General features: G+C 34.2%; 1 protein-coding gene across 4 annotated transcripts in view; it reads left to right on the forward strand.

Annotated features, from left to right (window-relative positions):
* Window positions 1–13,495, forward strand: part of MIER1 (MIER1 transcriptional regulator) — a 56,500-nt gene extending 43,005 nt beyond the window's left edge. For all 4 annotated transcript variants that reach the window (XM_063105332.1, XM_063105328.1, XM_063105329.1 and 1 more), the window contains 6 exons: window positions 382–533; window positions 1,392–1,473; window positions 2,632–2,726; window positions 5,526–5,653; window positions 10,266–10,405; window positions 13,045–13,495. In XM_063105332.1, the coding sequence (XP_062961402.1) occupies window positions 382–533; window positions 1,392–1,473; window positions 2,632–2,726; window positions 5,526–5,653; window positions 10,266–10,405; window positions 13,045–13,373 (926 nt within the window). In that variant the 3' untranslated portion in view covers window positions 13,374–13,495. The remainder of the gene's footprint in view (window positions 1–381; window positions 534–1,391; window positions 1,474–2,631; window positions 2,727–5,525; window positions 5,654–10,265; window positions 10,406–13,044) is intronic.
* The last annotated feature ends 7,276 nt before the right edge of the window (window positions 13,496–20,771 follow it).

Raw genomic sequence — 20,771 nt, forward strand, 5'->3', positions numbered from 1 at the left:
CTTTACAACTTTATGTGGTAGAGTTAATGTTATCCCCATTGCACAGATGAGGTGGAGAAAGAGAAGTAACCTGCCCAAGGTCTTACAGGTAGTAAGTGGTAGAGGTGGTATTCAAACCAAGCGAACTTGGAATTTGATGAACTCAATGTAAGTAAGATTGGATATGAAGGAGGCATAAAGTGGAACCTGCTTTCTGTTTAGATTGCTTAATTCACTTAGGCTGTAAATATTGCTCAAGAAAGAAGTCAAGCAAGTAGTAGAACAACACTTCTCAGTTCTCAACGTTTGGCTCTAAGTATGAGTTTTTGTTCAGTGATATGTTCTAACACAAAGTCTATCAATTTTTGGCAACTTTTTTAACATTATGTTTTACTAATTTAGTATATGAAAATGATGATCAACTCCTATGGGATCCTGAGTACTTACCAGAAGATAAGGTGGTTGTATTTCTTAAGGATGCATCTAGAAGAACAGGTGATGAGAAAGGTGTAGAAGCAATTCCTGAAGGATCTCACATAAAAGACAACGAACAGGTACATCAGAAACAACTATAAGAATTTTCCAAAAATAAGTTAACCATACACATTTATAGATGTAAATACTGCCACTTTCAGTGTTGTTATTGTGTCCACCAAAATTCCTGTAATGTTATTCACAGGGAATCTGACTGAGGTTATAATCGGTGTAAGATACCGTTTGTTACCACATTCACTTCATTGGTGTGATTAAAACTCAAAAAAAAAACAAAAATCTTGATGTTTTATTTAGCCTGTATGTACTTTTTATTAGGTTTTTAAAAATTCCTTTGGCTATGCCTGAGAATCTGAATATCATCAAGTTGGCATGCTCATCTGGGATAAGATTATTATGTACACTATAAGATCGGTGCCTACCATGAACCTAATATGAGGGTACTTCAAAAAGGTCATGGAACAGTTTGTATTATCTTAATTCTATTTTTCCATGAACTTTTTGAAGTACCACTGTATAACATCATTATCTTTTTTTACCTTTTTTTATCATTGTTTTTCTTTTCTGATTTGTTTAAAATGATCTTATAATAGGAATCTCAAAAAGCCACAAAGAAGGGATTGTGGTTTACATAAAATGATTTCTTTTTATTTCTAAATTCCTAGGTTACTAGGGCCACCTAGTTAGAATGTTTACATATACTATTTTGTACATATTTAGAGGTAGTTAATTATCAGGGTTAAATTTATATTTGTTTTTCCTTAGTGTAGTGTTCTATATGTTTTATTCACTAAAATTATTTGCCCTCCCGAAAGAATGAAAATAAACACTGGACTCTGGAAAAATCTTTACTTTTAAGAAATTATAGTATGGAACTGTTCAGTGTCTGGGTCAAATATTGAAGCCTTTTATTTTTCTAGGCTTTATATGAATTAGTTAAATGCAATTTTGATACAGAAGAGGCATTGAGAAGATTAAGATTTAATGTGAAAGCAGCTAGAGGTAAGCATAAATATTAAATTTTTGTTTTCATCATTTGATACAAATTTAAAAATTAAACTCTTCAGTTTACCTAGATATATTCTATCCTAAGCTTAATAATTCTTATCTTTTTGAATTCAGTAAATATTAGCTGAACAGAAGTGTTATACAAGGCATTATGAGAAATAAGATTAAGTCTATTCCTTTCTTTATGGGAAAGTAAGATCATTTAAGGAAAAATATAAAAATACAATTATGTATTTTGCAATTACAATTTCAAAGCATGTTTTTAAATATATTCTTACTTGAGTATGGTAATAGCCCTATGAGCTAAGTGAAAAATTGATGAGACTGGGGTTTCTGAACTAAGCTTGGCTAAGGCGAACAATTCATAAACAGTGAAGCTATAACTAAATCCAGGGTTATTCTCTGTTTTTGTTTTTAAACTTAAATCTGGCCTCCATCCAGCTTCACTAAGAGTACTGTTTATTTTTTATATAATTAAGTTACAAATGAGGTGTTTATTCATTCAACAAAAATTTGAGGGACTCCTAAGTTTTGAACATATAACTATGAACAAAATTCCTGCCCTCATGTTGCTTAGAGTCTAGATAGGGAAGCTGAAAAATAGTTAGAGATTCTTCCAAGGAGAACTAGAGTGGGTGCTATTGAAACCTACTGAAGTGGGACTTAATATAGTAGGGGGAGAGGGTGGGGTTGTTAGGGAAAGCTTCCAGACGAAGTGTTTTTTTGTTGAGATATAAAAGAATTATAAGTGTTTTTTTGTTGAGATATAAAAGAATTATCTCAGTGAAAGGGGGTGCGGTAGGGGGCAGGAAATAATTCTAGCCAAAGGGGACATCATGCACAAAGTGTGAAGTAAAAAAGAATATAGTGAATTTAAGAAGTTGAAAGGTGACTAATATAGTTGGATCATGAAGAATTAAGGAGAAGGTGGCCCAAGTTGAGGCTTGGAGAGGTAGGTACCAAATCATTCAAAATCTTACTAAATCAGGAATTTTTATCACTTTATGTTTTGCAACAATCAGTAATAGATCTCAGGAATGATCTGCTTCCATTATTTTTACCAGAAAGTTACATTTTTATTTATAGTTTGGTTTGTCATATGCAACATTTCAGGGGAATATTGTTTAACAATTTTTCCCCTCGTTTTGTCAGAGGAATTATCTGTTTGGACAGAGGAAGAGTGTAGAAATTTTGAACAAGGACTGAAGGCCTATGGAAAGGATTTTCATTTGATTCAGGCTAATAAAGTAAGTAATGATATATGTTCTTTTTTTTACAAAAAGACATTTGGTTTAACAATCCAAATTATTGTACATCTTCGCTATATTTTCTTGTGTTAAAGGTTCTGTAATGAATATTATATTTGGTATTTAGCAAATTATTTTAATAAGCATGCCTGACATAAATTTGCTGGGTGACTGTTTTCAGTGCATGATATTGGAAGTGTTTAAGAATTGGACTCATTTACAGGTAATAAACTTCTGGGTGGGTGGGGTTATGTACCTGTGCAATGCAATTATTTATAGCTGTTTTCCACTATTTGTGATAAGGTATTTTAAGGAGGGGCTTTAAAATAATTTTGAGACTTTAAAGCATTTTTAATGTGAGATTATTTATAATTAAAATATTTATTATATCTGCTTATGTCCTGAGTGGCTTAAAATTAGATACTTAAGGTTTGATTTGGTTGTAATCAAGATTTAATTAAATTTTTCAGAAGCATTTATCCGAACATATTAGCTTTCTTATATAATATTATAGCTGTCATAATTTTACAATTTTGTTTAACATGACCATTTTCCATATTGATAACATCAGTCATACACTGTATACTCTGAAGAACTTTGTAATTACTTGGGTATTTGTTTTGGGATTTAATTCTTGCTACTGAAATCAGGTAAGGTTTTTAATAGTAACTACACAATTATATAGAATACAAAGATGTGTTGTTCCTGTGGGAGATTAGAACAGGCAAAATTAAAGTCTCAGAGCTTTAATATAGAAAATTACTTCTCAGGTTTAATAAAGACAAGGAGCTGATCTTTACGTATTTCCTTAAAGGAAACTTCTAAGTTTTGTGTGGTAGCTTGTCCAGGACTATTTTGAAAGTATCTGAGCTTATGTCTGAGGCTCTAAATAATCTTTCTCCACATTCCTCTTTTTTATATTTCTGGATGTGATTGAATGGTGTCCAGTTGATTTGTTTTAATACATATTTTTAGTTTATGTTCAATAAATAGTTGCTTACAAATCACGTGAGTTCATTTTTCTTAATTTTGTTGTGCATTAACTAGTTCCTTCTTGATTATCTCGTTGCATTTTGGTAATTGACATTGGACATAACTAATAAAAGAAATTTTGCATATTATCATTTAGCATAACTTAGAAGACAATGTAATTGGTGACAAAAGCGTATACCCCTTATGTCGTGTCCAATCATCTGATAACTTCAAACATAGTCAGCACTCAAAGAAAGTGCATTATGTATGCTACTGACTGGCAATATATGTTTCTGATGTTTTAAAAAAAATCATTTTATGGTTGAAAGGGACCGCATTTTGGATAAGAGTTTTCTAGCATTCTTGCTTGAATTCAAACACTGTTAACCAAGCCATCTGGATTATCTGTAGAGGGAGCCCCTGGAATGATAGCTGATGTAACTAGCAGCATCAACAACCGCCACCAATATGATTTTTTTTAAAGGAACTAGAACTTATTAGGTGACTTGAAACTATAAGCCAAAAAAGTCTTAACATAAATATTAAAAATAAGACCTTGATTTCTTTATTAAATATTTGGGATCGTGATATTTTAATGTTATAGGATAGAGAACAGTTGACCTATATGTAATATACTAGTTGTTCCAGTGAATAAAGGGAAGACAGTAATTCATTAAGTGGCAGAACAATGGTCCAGTGGAAACATTGAGACTGTTTTTACACCTGGAATTAAAGTTCAGATCTCAATCGTAAGTTCTATTATGAGGGCTTATTTTATTGACGATTTTTTATAATATTAATTTTGCATGCCCCAAAATGTTATTTTCATTTTTTGACTTCAGTAAAGTACCATTGCCTTGCCTTGAATCTATCTGGAAGTAAGATTCTGTAGGAGGCAGAAAAGAGCTTGGATGACTTTTTTTTTTAAAGCCCTGATCACTGTCAGTCTCAGAGCAACGTGGGTGAAAGTTGTAAAGTGCAGGCAGAGGGAGAAAAAGAAAGATTTATGTTGGGTAAGGAAGGGTATCATCAACAGTTGTCCTTAGGTGCAGTCAGTGCCACAGGATATCTGCATCAAGATCAGAAAGTTATGGGTTAAAGCCATCTCATTTCATGTCCAAAACATTCATACAGATATCTTTTTCCTTGTAAACTCCCAACATATGATTTATATACATCAACCCTATCAGCTCTCCAAGCTAAATAGCAAAAAGGATGTTGTCAGCATTATTTGTTAATCCCATAGGTGTTGAACATTATGTGAGGGGAGCCATTCATTTACACAAATAGGTACAGCACAGTAAGCCACAGGAGTAACTTAGTAAGCAAAGCATTAACATTATTATATTAGCTTTTCACTCACTGTGGCATATTCTCAGACTTTCTAGAAAGTATATTAACTGAGTCTGGATCACTGTTGGGACTAGTAAGAGAATCTTCTGAAAGGGAATTAATTTAAAGAGAGACTCCCTAGGTGCTCCGTGAGTAAAAGTATTGGCAAACTGTTCATAACATTCATTTTCATCTGAATGCCACTTCCAGATGTTTCCAGTAGAGGAATATTTACAGCAGATTAGGATGATGGTAGCCTTTTAAAAAGCAGAATTCTAAATATCTGAAGACCTGTTGCCAATGTGTTACTCCCCTTAATGGAAGTTTAGAAAGAATAGCTTTCAATGCAGCTACTGTAGTGTCATATTTTGTACATGGTATTATATGTATCAGTTAAGGACTGTCTAAATTTATTTTCAAATTTCAGATGTTTTTCATGAAATAACTTTGTTAAGGAAGAGATGATTCTTAAAAACAAGCATTTGTTTCTTATAGGTCCGAACAAGGTCAGTTGGTGAATGTGTAGCATTCTATTACATGTGGAAAAAATCTGAACGTTATGATTTCTTTGCTCAGCAAACACGATTTGGAAAAAAGAAATATAATCTTCATCCTGGTGTAACGTGAGTTAATTTTTCCTTCAGAGCTATATATTTTTTTGCTAAGCTTTTCTAGATTTTTCTTGAGAGAATTACAATTTTAGAATCTTGCTTTTACAAAAGAATTTACATTGGTTTAAATTTACCATCTATTGACATGTCTGTATAGGGCATTTAGACTTCTCAGTGTCTTATAATATGAACTGTGTTTACAGTGTTTTATTTGAGACAACAAATATACCATTAAAATAAGATTTCAAGGTTTATTTTAATGCTTTATCAGTTTTACATTAGATTATTATTGAAATGAGAACACAATATTCAAAAGTTCCAGTAGCAAAGGCAGTTTCCCTGCCCTGCCCCTGGAATATGGCACATGGCATAGACATCTTTAATTAGAGTGTATGTTTTTATTAGACATCTCTGAGGAGGAGATGGATCAGATCAGCTGTGAAAGCATGTTTTCTATTCCATTAGGTAATAAACACATACAATTTTCATGTTATGATACTTTGAAAGCAGTGAGAATAGAGGATAGAATATCTTTTTTCTTTGCTTTTCTTTTTTTTTTTTTTGACCGGTAAGGGGATCGTAACCCTTGGCACGGTGTGGTCTGCACCACGCTCAGCCAGTGTGCACACCGGCCATCCCTATATAGGATCCGAACCTGCGGCCTCAGCACTAACAGCACCATACTCACCCGAGTGAGCCATGGAGCCGGCCCTAGAATATCTTTTCTAAAACTGTGGGGCCATATGCCCAGTAGAGGCCCTTTAAAGAGGAAGGGAAATTAGTATTTTTTCTTGTCTATTCTACTTTTGATCTCAGAACAAACACAAGATTTGAGTATAGATAATATAAAAGGGAAGAACATCGTTATGTAATAAATCAGGTCAAATTGCATCTTGTTTTGTGAGAAGCTTTTTATGTAAGAAAGAACATGTACGTGGTGACTTTTCTTTTCCTAGCTTTCCTGAATCTTTTCCTCTAACAGAAGTAATATTTAATAATTAGTAATGCAACTCTAGCTTACTCCCAGTGACACAGATATGGGTTATTTTATCTCCTTTATGCAAAATGTCTCATAATAACTAATCCAATCTGCATGCACCAAATTCTCTTAATCTCATTCAGTCTAGCTTTAAAGTGAAACATTGCACCACCACGACTGGCAATTTGTTACTTAAGTACAAAAAGTATTGAACCCTTTATCTCACATGAATTGCTTTAAAATGCTGATGAATTGTTATGGACGCAATACTGTCCTTGACTATTCCCTAATATTTATGAATAAAAACAATCAAATCTGTGACTTGATTTGGTCAGTGTGTACCAATAAAGATATTGTTAAGGCTGGCCAAATAATTGCCTGTAAAAGATGTGCTTGTACAATGTCTGTTTGTGCTCTTCAAACTCCTAGACTGGACTGCTTCTTGGTCATGTTCATTTATAGGTGTATCTGCTGGTTACTTCCTTGGAAGATCAAGTGCTCAAAAGCCCAAAGGAAAGTAATCTAAAAGGGAATAAATAAGTTTGATTGACCCCTGGAAATCGTGGGATAATAGACAGTGTACCTCATCCCCCATTATTCAAAGCTGCTGATTGCTAGAATGGAGTTTAATATATAGCAGCAATATTCCAAATTTTATCTAACTACATAATGTTATTAAACTTATAGTTAATTCTTTTTTTCATTGGTAGTATTCAAACATAATGATGTAGAACTAGATATAGCTATCTAGTCTGAAGAGTATATCTTAAAATAGACACGGTTTTCAAACTATTCTATAGGGAAAAGCAATAGTAAAATCTTTCATTTTTTTCACCCATTTCAGAAATAATGTTCACACACGAACTACAGTCAAATCTGTCGTCATCAGCAGTAAGAACATAAGAAATGCCATGCTGGGTCAGACCCATGGTTCATCCAGTTTTCTCTTTCAGAAAGCATCATGAAGGAAAGTGTTGTGGGCTGTCTTAGTTGGTCCTCTGTGATGTGAAGCTCAACAGGTTAGGTAGGGATGTGTCACCAAGTGTTCTAGTTTCTCTAATAATCTCTCCATAGCTTCTGAAAATTTTTTGAAGAGACATCTGCAAACCTGATTCCTCTTAAGGTTAAGTATTCTGTAGGTGGAATAGCCACCGTTAAAAGTAATCCATATCTTCTTTTTTCTCAGGTTTTAAGAGTTAACAGTGGTCCCTGGTATAATGGTATGAAATAAGTGTGTTTTCCTGAAGCAAGAATGCCATGGTTTTGTACGCTTCAGTTATGTCACCTCTGGGTCTTTTATAAAGTTTTTTTTTAACTGAAAGAATGATAACTTTTTACTGAGACTCATTTATTTTAGCTGTGTTATGTCTTCTATAAGAATCAGTGACCAAACTATATTATTTTCCTAATGGGGAGTAATTGCGATTTTCTGTAAGCATGGAAAAATTTTTCTGATTTGCTTCCAGTACCATTTCCTTCTGTTAATTGTTGCACTTTAAGCAACTACACAAGTCATTAAATTAAGGCCTTTAGAGGAAAATTTGAGTGAATTTTTTCCGCCTCCTTTTTTAGATCAAAATTCATAGTACAAAGCACATTATCCTGATAATTATTGTTACCTTCCATTCGTTCACCAGAATGAAGCACATCTGCCACTCTTCTGCCTACAAACAGCCTTTGAAAAAGATCCACTATAGATGCTACCAATTCCATAGGCTAATTGTGAAGATTGCACTGTAAAATATTCAGCCTTTCAAATAATTTTTTTTTTTTTTTTAAGTAAAAATTAACTCAGCATAACTCTGGTTACCTGAATGATGCCCCAACCTTCTGGATAGTTCACCTGACTTTTCTTTCTCCAAAGCATTCTGGATGCCATTAATCTTTAGGAAATAATGATATTTACTATTGTTTCACAGTGTCATTGCTGTATTCAGAAATTTAAAATAATTTTGACAGCTAATCAACTCTTAACTTCCTTTGATTGGCTTTTAATATTCTCCATTATCCAGTCCTACCATACCATATTTATTAACAGTTCCCTCATCGTGCATCTTCTGTTTTATTTGCTTTATCTTTTGAAGTCTCTTTGGCAGTCATCATACTCATTCCTGTTTCTCTGTGCTTCACATTTGTTACATAATTGTTCTGTAATTATGATGAATAGCATAGAGATGAACAGGTCTTAAAGACCATCAAATTTAATTCCCTCTATTTGTAGATGAAGAAAATTAGAATGTTAAATTGATTAGGACATGGTTTTATACATTTTTGTGATATGTGTTAGTTTTACTCATATACCTCAGACTGTTAGAAGCTTCTTGAGATCAGGTACCACATCTCTATATTTATTATATCCCCATAACCCAGGAGACGGTGATGAGCATACAGTTTGAGATTATAACTACAATTAATGGTATATTGTAGACTGTTACCACAGACTTTCAGAAAATTCCTAAGAGCTTCCGCTGTTCTTATCCACATTCTTATTTACTTTGTTCACAAAATTCTGAAACATTTGTCTTACTAATTCCATTATACTTACTCTGAAGGAATTTTAAAATAAATATTTAGGTTTTTATTGAGATTCTATTCTCTGCTGTGCACAACTTAGGTACCAGTGTTGCAGTAATAAACAAAACAGACTAAAATCTCTGCCGTTGGGGAATTATATTCCGGTGCAGGTATTGGCAAACATTTTTTGTAAAGAGGTAGAGAGTAAATATTTTAGGCTTTGCAGGCCCTCAGGTCTCTGTCACAACTCAGCTCTGCAGTTGTTGCACAAAAGCAGTCATAGACACTGTGTAAATGAATGTGTGTAGCTGGGTTCCAGTAAAACTTCATTTGTTAGAAACAGGTGGCCAGCCCACAGGGCATAGTTGGATGATCTTTCTTCTGTGAGTTAGTAACACTTTATAGTTTACAAAACATTTTTCATACATATATCTAATTCAACAACCACGTATGGTAAATAGAACAGGTATGACTTATCTACATTTTATAGTGAAAGGCACTAAACTCCAAAGAGACAAGTATTTAGCCCAGATCTTCTAACCCTTACCCAGTGTAGTTCAGGAATGACTTAGGGAAGAAATGAGCTCATCTGTAGTGACACAGGATAAAGACAGCAGATAAGCCCAGGAACTTCGTTATCTTATTATAGCTCAGATCCGGCAGAAAGGTAATACATAAGATATGTAGGAAGGTTTGGGGATCAGTCCTTTTTACTAGGCCCCAATTTGTCTTTCAGGTATTGCCTTTAGGGGCTTTAAAATCCAGTCTGTGTCTGTTCAGAAATTCTTTTCTACTCCTGTTGCCATCACCCCATCTCTTCACTTAAAAATCCTTCAGTTTCAGTTGGGCTACTCTGAGCACTTGCCTACAGTTTTAAAAGTTTAAAAACTTCCTATAGGTCTCTAAAATTTGCTAGTTTAAAGCCTTTATGCATTTTTCATACAAACAAACACATAATCAAAAGGAGCTTTTCATTTAAATGTTCAAATCCTGGTGCAGTAGAGGAGGGACTAGAATGAAAGTGAAAATTAGAATATATTTGTTGATAAGCCTTCTGAGTTCAACCTCAGTTATTTTAATTTTCAGGTTTTCTAATATTAGAAAATAATTGTTTTATTACTTAATTTTAAGGGATTACATGGATCGTCTTCTAGATGAAAGTGAAAGTGCTGCTTCTAGTCGAGCACCATCCCCTCCTCCAACTGCATCCAACAGTAGTAACAGCCAATCTGAGAAAGAAGATGGTACTATAAGCAGTAGTAATCAGAATGGTAAGCAACCAAAGAAACATTTCTATTTCTTCATAATGAGGGGCACCTTTCCTTCAGTAGCTCAGGAAATTCAGTCTGGGTTTACACTTCCAAAACAGAAGTAAAAATTGTAAATAACAGATTAAACATACATAATATCAGCATACATATATACTAATTCAAAAAATTGGAAACGATTCCCATTGACATCATTAAAACATAACTTTAATATGCAACTATCAACAGTGACCATTCCTTTTAAGAAATTTGTTGTATTTTAGTACTATTTCTTTTCTTACCAGTTAGGATAATGCCCGGTTATACGTATTCCTATTGACCCTTAGACCAAAACCTCAGCCATTTCACATCAGAAATACAGATATTTATTAAATACCTTGAGAGCTTATAACACTTGCTTGGAAAGTGCTTTAAGCTCATAAATGAAAAAAAGTAGATAACTAGTAGAGCACTGTTTTGAATATTTGATAACATAATGACCTTGAAGAATGAGAGAAGAAAAAACAGGTATCAGCCTGTGCATTAATATTCTCCAGAAATATTTGTTTTTATCTCCGTGAAACAGAAAAGCAAAAGGCATATTGATGTTTGACATTCAAATTATGTTCCTATTTAAACTATACAGTGGGCCAGGGATCACTATGCTGATCAGCAAGAACTAGTCAGAGAATTATTTTGATTTCTGCTTTGACTAAAATGGTCTGAGAGTTGCCAAGCAGAAAGTGATAAGTGCCCCCTCACCCCCTGGCTCCTATTTAGGAGGAAACTGGTGAATTAGACAGTAGGGAAGGCCATTGGGGAGCTAAACTCCCCTTGACAGAAACTGTAAGAGAAACAGTATGAAAACTTTAACCCTTGTTCTGACCTTTGGTTTCTCACTGGCACTGCTGTAGTGTATATACTTAGTTCATTTCATAGCCTCTCTCTATTCCCTTACTACTTTCCCTCTAAGAACAAGCCAAACAAACAAAACGTAGGGTCCAGCAGGCATGTCCTGGTCCAGGAAGTTTCACTGACATGATGTCTAATGCCAGCCACATCCATTCTGAAGTAGAATCAGCTGACACTGTTGACCTTGGGACTAGGGGTGGAAGCTCAGAGGCAGACAGCTGGCACTACTTCTGTCTTTTCCTGTTTGTTCTTAACATCAACACTAAATAAATCATTTCCTTTCTTTTTTTTTTTCTTTTTTCTTTTTTTAACTCTTTGATGAGAACATGCTGTTAGATTAGGAGAGTGTTCATAAACTACCTATAAATTATTCAGTGGCTTAGAAACCATTTGCATCAGGTATATGCAGTCATGATTCTCAGGTTTTTCAAAGAAAGGAAGGAACTTTCCAAACCAATTTTATTTCTCTTGTAAGGGCTTTAATTAATGCCTTGAAATCTTTTCTTATCTAATCACAGTCTCACCTAGCTTTTTCTACTTGCTGTATGGAGTTGTTCCTTCATATGATGCATAATCCCCATGTGCATTCATAATTTGAGTGCATTTTTGAGTTGAAGCTTTTTTTTTTTTTTCCCCAAAATGTAATATCTTAGGCTCATCCTTTATGCTGAATATTTTTCAGGTAATTATATTTTAATTATCTCCAGTGGTGGATTCTGTATTTTACTTCCTTTCACCAAATTTGTATTCCATTTTGCAGTCAATTCTAACATGATCTTTCTATTGTTACTTGCTTTCATTAGAATAATTATGCTTTTATTTTCCTCACCTGTTATGGAGGAATTTTTATTTACTTATCAGCATGGGAGTTTTGACCTGCTCTGTTTCCGACTTGGGCCAGTTCACCCCTCCTTAGTCAACCTGATGGTCCCCCGCTCCCAGGAAGTCACCATATTGATGCTGAACTTAATGCCGACACCCGATTGGCATAGTGCACTGTGGCCCAGAACTCCTGGGCTCAAGTGATCATCCAGCCTCAGCCTCCCAAGTAGCTAGTACTACAGGCATGCACCACCATGCCCGGCGCAAATTTGTGTTTACTTTTAGCACTTCCAAGTGTGTGCTTGGACAGTGCAGCATTGATTTTTTTTTTTTTTTTTTTTTGACATTATGACAGATTATTTAAGTCCACTTAGATAAATATACTGTGTGATCTTATAAAACACAATACCCATAGATTTACATTAAGAATAAAAAAGTTATGGCACCTTGATTTTATATGGCAATAGAAAACTCAAACTTCTGTTAAGAAAGAACATTGATTTTATTTTTACGTGGTTTTAGAAAGTTACAGCCCTTTTGCAAAGTCCAAATAATTTATGCATATGTCCTTGTTAATTTAGTCTGTTTAGACTGCTGGATCCAATGCTTATTTGTTGTCACATAATACTTACTCTGCTTTCAACATATGCCAAATTCTGTTCTTAGTTCTTTACATTTACTAACTTAATCTTCACAAAAACCCTGTGAGGTAAATCTATTAAGATCCTCACTGTGTAAGCAATGGAACTGAGGTACAGAGAGCATAAATAACTTGTCTAAGGTCACACATCTAGTAAATATTACAGCCAGTACAGATTTGATACTTTGTTTTTTCTGATGAAAAGCTATTTTGCTGTAGTGGCTTTATAATAGTTTACACTTCCAACTTTTTTGTATCAGCAGTTTCATGTATGTTTCTTCCAATTTAGGAGTGTCATCTAATGGACCAGGTGAAATAGTAAACAAAGAAGAAGTAAAAGTTGAAGGGTTACATGTTAATGGACCAACAGGTGGAAATAAGAAAACACTTCACACAGATATGGATACTAATGGTTATGAAACAGATAACCTTACCACTGACCCAAAACTTGCCCATGTGACTGCAAGAAATGAAAATGATTTTGATGAAAAAAGTGAGAGACCTGCCAAAAGGCGAAGGGTAAACAGCAATGGAAAAGAAAGTCCAGGTTCTTCTGAATTTTTCCAAGAAGCAATCTCACATGGAAAACTTGATGAACTTGAAAACACAGATGACTAAATTTTAGATCTATTTTACTTTCTTTGGAGTAAATTCTGGTGTGACTAAAATTTTCAGGGTTGATGGGTTACCTTAAAAAGTTGATTTCCTTGAAGCAGTTGGTTAAAATTTGAAAATTTAAATTGAGTCCTATAGGAAATAAGATTTCATAATTCTGCCTTTTGCAGATTTTTTTTTACTTTAAAATTGTCAGAGACCCTTTTAAGGATATAAAAAAGCTTAGTAAATTTGAGTCAGCTAAAGATTTATCTGCTTATCTGTACTTTCTCATTTGATGTATTAATTATAAATTTTCACTATATGGTAATTTTTGCTTAGTTTGATGGAGGAATGGGAAAAACCAAGTTCAGTTTTGTGAATGACACAAATTTTTTAGTTTCTTGAAATGTCTTTATAACAGACATTTTTGTCTCCATACAAATTGTCATTATTAAGGAAACCCTTATAAATCCTGAAAGTTATGCTAGCATGATTTTTTTATATATAGAAGTTTAAAAATAAACCAGGTCAGGTTTGTATATGTAAAATTGTTGACATCAATGATGTCTTTCCATATTCTTATCTGGGCTTAAGAAATACATTCTGTATTTTTCCAGATTCTTTGTAGCCTTTGAAAGATTTTTACAGTACATATGTCTTGACTGAGCTGTCCTTTCTTAATACAAAAGCTTGTATAATTTTCTTAACTTGTACAGTTGGTAAACTTTTATGAGAGGAATTGATATTCTCAGTCTGTCAGCTTCATTTTATTTTGCTAAGGCTTTTCTAATGAATTTTTAAGTGTTTGTGTAGTAACTAAGTCATGTTTCTTATCCAGGTGGTAAAAGCATTCATAAGGGATTGTGAAAGTTTGCTTTTTCAAATTTCTACTTAAGGACAAATATTTTGAGAATTCTGAAATTAAGCATGGTGCTTAGATTGCAGTTTGTTTTGCATTTGCTATAATTTCAAAATTATTTTTGAAGCAAGTCGAAAGTTTAATTTTGGCTTAAGTGCTTAAATGTATCATGCTGGCCAGACTCCTGTTCAGTTATTTTTATATGCATTATACAATTTCCCATTTTTGCATTAAATAGAGGGGAAAAGGTCAAGTGAGGTTTAGATATTGGCACACCCAAGAAATAACTATTGGCAGGTAACCATACTGATTTTATGAGGAGAAAGTGATGAAGTTTTCAGACTTTTCCAGTAACAATCAGTTTTTTAGATATGATGGTGTTTTGTGTTTTTCCAAAATGAAAATATATGGTAACCATTGCTCTGTGTGATTACAAATAGGATTATCCATCTGCATAGCCTTGTAAGAGTGCCATTTTATTTTTAGTGCAAAAATCTTTTTTAAAAATGTGGTTTTATACAGCTGATAAACCAACCTATATCCAAACTTTTACAAAAGATTATTAACTATTGTTTTTCTCACACAGGCATACTTTAAATGCTTCTTCTGATTAATTTTCAGCCATCAGTTCAAGAGCCAAAGCCTTTTAAAAATATATCTCCTGTGGTCTTGTTTTTAATGGCTCCACTGTCTAATGCAATTGAGTAGAGGTTGCACTGTTAGGCCTTACCCTCATGAAGTGTTAACATATGTTCAGACTGCTTCCCTTCACCAATGTGAACTTTTTTTTCCCAAACAGTGTTAAAAACCACTTTACAACACTTGACTTCATATAATATACATTTACTATTGTTACATACATATCCAAGTAAATCAAAGTTTTGGGTGAAAGTGTTGAGAAGCATTTTTTGTTTTTGTTTTGTTTTACTTAAAACATTAATTTATCCAGAATGGCAGCAGCTTTAGCAGATGGTCACAATGCATTTTCTAAATCTGATTTTATTAAATGAATCCAAAGTATCCTAGCTCTTTGTCAAAGATGGTCTATAGAAATATTTCAAAAGATGAGTGATGCTGTACTTTTTAAATTGTTCCAATATTAGAGATGCCATTTTCACCTTTTTTAAAAGATGCATTTTGTTTGCAGGTTTGTAACGTTCTTGCAAACTATTATTACAGGAACATTTTAAGTAAATTCTCAGGCATGTTTGCAAATATGGCACATGTATACATATTAGGAAATTTTACTTTTCTTAATCTTATATTTTTAAAATAAGCCTCATGAAAAACATTCCACTATTATAATATGTAATGCTTAGCTTTTCATAAAAAAATATTTAATTGTATTTTGTGTTTATATAGGTATTTCACACAGTACTTTGTTCTTTATAATGCAGCCACTATAACTTGATAAGTCTTTGCACTATTTTAAAATTTTTAGTCATATCATGAATTTAATTAGCTTAAGATTCAGTACATTTCAGAACTCTTGAATTCTTGACAAATTGCATTGAGAAAAGAAGCCTTTGTTAATAGTTATTTAGTTCCCCCACCTCATTCCCACACCCAGCAGCCCCCCACCTCACTCCCACACCCAGCAGAGCACTATCATTTTCATTTGGAATGGTATTCTGTTTCATGTGTTTTCAAATGGAGTTCAGAATTTGCAAGTCAGTTCAACACAAATCTGTTGATCTTCGAAATGTATTTGAAGTGATATTTAAATAGGCATTTAAAATTATGAATTAGATGTTTTTAAATTTATGCATAGTAATTTTGCACTGTAAAATAATTCCCTTCTCCCATTCCGTTTGCCATTCTGAATATGCTTATTAAAATATTTTTTTAAACATATTTGCCTACATAATGCCGTGTAAATGATTTTTATTAGATTAATTCACTAGGTTTTAATTATAGATGTCTAAGTTTGTATGATGCACATTATTTGCAATGCAAGTATATAGTTTCTTTTCCGTCTTCCCCTAGATGTATTTGCAGTGAGGTGGTTTTCAGTGGTTCCTGGTCCCCTTTACTTCATCTTGGGTAATGTGTTTTAATCTCTCCCCGCCACCCCCTCCAGAGAGATTAGATTGTTTTGTCTCTAGACCTCCATTCATCCTGTTTCTCTTCCTCTGCACTATATAATTAAAAATAATTTGTTCCTTCTTTTGCAGTGGAGTTCATATTACACTATATTTTGCAAAATAAAACTTGCTTTGTTAACAATATTTGCTTTGCTGTCAATGGAAAATTAAGTGTGGGCACTTTGAGTAACTGAGAGTTGGTGAATTTCCATAGGCAGTTTTTAGACATGTGCTGATAACGGTTGTAGGGGTGTGTAACTGGCTCTGTATCTCAAATCAGTTACTAAGGTTTTTCCACCGTAATCAATATTCATGAAAAATACAAGTGTGAAAAACCATGTAACTGGGATAGGAACAGGGATTTCCAAATTTTACCTTTTATTCTCTAAAAATGACTTCTTTCTGTACCACACTGTTCTACTGATTATTTTTACCTTAAAAATAAACTGTTTTTTTTAGTAATCGAGTTAATCTTCTGCAAAATCTTAAAGGGTCGTCCACCCAAGTTATAGGCTGATTTCATGTATTTGAATATTTAGATTAACCACTTTACCTTCTAATACCAATTTTCCCTGAATTCATTTATTATGTACGCTTAATATTGTGCTTATCTTTTGTCTTCTGTATAGACAGGGAATTTTTCCTTTTCTGAATATGATGATGATTTTTATCTCAGCTTTTCTCTACACTAGCTCATGTGACTTAATTTAGAATGTATAATGTACTTAAAATGTCATTTTGCTTACTCTGAGTAAGAAGTAATTTGAACACATTTCTAAAGGCTACCTGTTTTGTGAAGAACTCTGAAGAACTGCCATATAAACTAGAACTGAAGTCTAATTCTTCTTCATCCAAATCGATGGTGAAGGTTTCTTCACATTTAAATGTGAATGGTGACAAGTTTTCATTATGTTTCCATCTACACCATTATCTAGCACATATCTGGGCCTATATTTGTGCCAGGAACTATTTCCTGGCTCGTGGCTTCAAAGATATGGCATGTTCTCACCTTCAAGAAGGCTGCAGGTAAGTGTTAGAGTAGAGGTATATGTTTACAGAGAGGGCAGAAGGAAAGGAAGAGTAAAGCATGATCTCAGGGAAATGAGAGTTTACTTCTTTGCCATGTAATTATAGATAAATAAGATTTTTCTCAAACTTGATATTTGTTAGAAATTAACTAACATGAAATAAATGTGACACTCCTAAGAAATACCATTTACTTTTGATCTTTACTGCAGAGCTGATTATACCATAACAGCCATGGATTATTTAGGTTTCATCCCATTCTCTTGTCATTTACTTACCCATATAAGGTGAGGAGTCTCCTGATTTTTCTAAAGTTTTGAAGAGATGGGGCCTAATGCAGATTTGGCTGGGTTGTGAAATTCACTTTTTGGTACTATCGTTGGTAACATGAATTGGTTGACTGAATAGAGATCTGACTATAAATGGTCTTTCTGCATACCGACTGGAACTTTGTAGAGTTTAAGTAGTCTAAAAGAAATGGTTCTGCTCCCTGAAATTAGATGGACTTTGGATTGATACTACTTAAACTTTTTTTTTTTAAAAGAAAAAGATCTGGGCCTTGAATTGGAGGTGTTATCATCCAGAAACTGAAGGAGACCAAGCAGAGAATGGTATTCATTCATTCAGCAAATACTTACTGTGTATCTACAGTGTGGCAAGTGCTGTTCTACGTGTCAGAGATACTGCAGTGAACAAAACAGACCAATATCTCTGCCTTCATGCAGCTTAAATTTGATTAGAGGAGAAAGTGCTCTGGAAATAAAGCATGGGAGGTTGTGGTTAAGGGCAGGATGCCATATCAGATAGGCTGGTCAGGGAAGGATATCAAAGGATACCAAGGGAAAATGCATCCCAGACAGGGAGAAGTAGGTCAGAGGTCCTGGAAGGCTGGAGGGTTGTCCCCTCCAATATCTTCTCAGTCAAATTCTAGTTGTCCTTCATGATTTAGCACAAATGCAATTTCTCCCAGGAAGCCTTTCCTACCATTCCAAAGTGGAATGAAATTCTCCCATTCATTCTTAAACATACCTCATACACTTTCATGATTCTGTCATCATTTGTAGAAATTGTCCTCAAGAAAACTGAAAAAAACCCTGAAAGATAAAGTAAAGTAGACATGATGAAGCACTCTTGACAAAACCCTCCTATTGCCTTCTCTTAACACAGGGAAGTCATCGGGAATGTATTCTTTGGAAAAAAAATGGGGTTTGGAATCAAAGTCCAGATTTAAATTTCTCTGCTGAGTGAAGTTGGACAAATCCCTCAGCCTTGCTTTAAAAGCTACCTTTTGCACACCAGTACTGTCATGAGGACCAAACATGAAAAAGCATATTATAGTCTAACCTGGTGAAAGCACATAGTCTGCCCTCAGTAAACACTGCTTTTCCTTCTTCCTCTTGGCAAAGCAAATTGCTTTCCATCATTTATCCCACAATGGCAGCTGTTGCCACAAGAGGGCAACATGAGCATTGCTGGAAAGGCATGGCTGCTTTGCCTCCTCAGATTCAACCAGCCACCAGCTCATGCTTACACTTTAAATCCATGGTGTGTGAACTTTGAAGAATGGCATTTGACAAGTAGTGGTGATGAGCTTGCTACCACTATTACAGGTAAACTAGGAGAAACAAGAACTTTAGCATAGCGGTAAGGAAGAGTTGTTTTGCATCCCACTGATTGGGGTTTGAATGTGGATTCCACAACCATGCTGAGCAACTGTACCTTCTTGGGCTTCATCTGTAAAACATGGTTGTGCCAGGACTCTCCTAGAGGCTGGGTTCACCAGTGAGATCAATCCGGCTTGACGGATGGATAAACAAATGGATAAAATCTAAGGGATGAGAACTTTGGGGAAGGTCAGTGGGGTACCTGGTAACAACCAACCTGCTGCGGGTCCACAGTGGCACCAGCTCTGTGCTCTGCCTCGTCTATAGCATTCCCCAATATTGACAGCTCTACACTGCAAGGAAGCCAAATGAGACAAGAAGCCAGCAAAAGGTTGAATGAAAAAAAGCAGGTACATTTAACAAACGGACAAGGAAAAAAGCCAGACTAAAAGGATTTTTAAAAGTTGATTAAAACATATGCCTTAAGAACAGTCTCTTCACAAATGGTGTTAAGAAAACTAGATATCCACATGCAAAAGAATGAAGTTGGACCCATACTTGGCATCATATACAAAAATTCCCTCAGCATGTATTCAACACCTATGTGTAAGACCTCAAAATTACAAAACTCTTAGAAGACAGAAAAGCTTTATGACACTGGATTTGACAATGATTTTTTGGATATGCCACCAAAAGCATCAGCAACATAAGTAGAAGTAGGTTAATTGGACTACATCAAAATTTAAAGCTTCTATGCATCAAGGGACATAAACAACAGTGAAAATGCACCCAACAGAATGGGAGAAAATATTTACAAATAATACCTCTGATAAGGGGTTACAATCCAGAATATATAATGAACTTAACAAAAAAACCCAGTCAATAAATGGACAAAGGACTTGAATAGATATTTCTCCAAATAAGATATATAAATGTCCAACATGCATGTGAAAAGGTGCTCAACACACTAATCATTAGGGAAATACAAATTAAACCACAATGATTTGATTACCTCACACCCATTAGGATGGCTACTGTATAAAAAACAAAAAATTGGTGAAGTGGGAAAAACCCTTGTGCACTGTTGGTGGAAATGTAAAATGGTGCAGCTATAATGGAAAACAGTGTGGTGTTCCTCAAAAAAATTAAAAATAGAATTATCATATGATCCAGCAATTCCACTTGTGGATATATACCCAAAATAACTGAAAGCAGGATCTTGAAAAGATATTTGCATACCCATGTTCATTATTCATAATAGGCAAGAGGTAGAAGCAACTCAAATATCAACAGAGGAATGGATAAACGAAATGGTACACGCACAACAAAAAGGACAGAAATTCTGACATATGCTCCAACATGGATGAATGTCGAGGACATTATGCTAAGTGAAATAAGTCAGTCAAACAGACAAATATGGTATGATTCCACTTATATGATTCAATCATTTGAGTAATCAAATTCATAGAAACAAAAAATGGTGGTTACCATGGGCTGGGGGTGAGGGAAATATGGTGAATTTTTGTTTAATGGGTATGAATGGCTACATAACCATATGATATACTTAACATTATTGAACTATACACTTAAAAATGGTTAAAGTGGTAAATTTTATGTGTCTTGATATGCTTTTCCCTCTGACATGTCTTAATGTATTTCTACCTTCTACTGAGTCTGCCTGTACCAAAATGGCTCTCCATGATGAACATATTTTATTTTGGGGTTATTTCCTACTAAAGCTGCTCAGAGGTTTAGAAACCTGATTATGCAGATGAAATATCTTGAAAGCAGAAAGGTCAATGTATTAGTTTGTTTCTGTTGCTTATAACAAAATACACAGAACTGG

The sequence above is a fragment of the Cynocephalus volans genome, chromosome 8 (genome assembly GCF_027409185.1).
Source record: "Cynocephalus volans isolate mCynVol1 chromosome 8, mCynVol1.pri, whole genome shotgun sequence".
Lineage (NCBI taxonomy): Eukaryota > Metazoa > Chordata > Mammalia > Dermoptera > Cynocephalidae > Cynocephalus > Cynocephalus volans.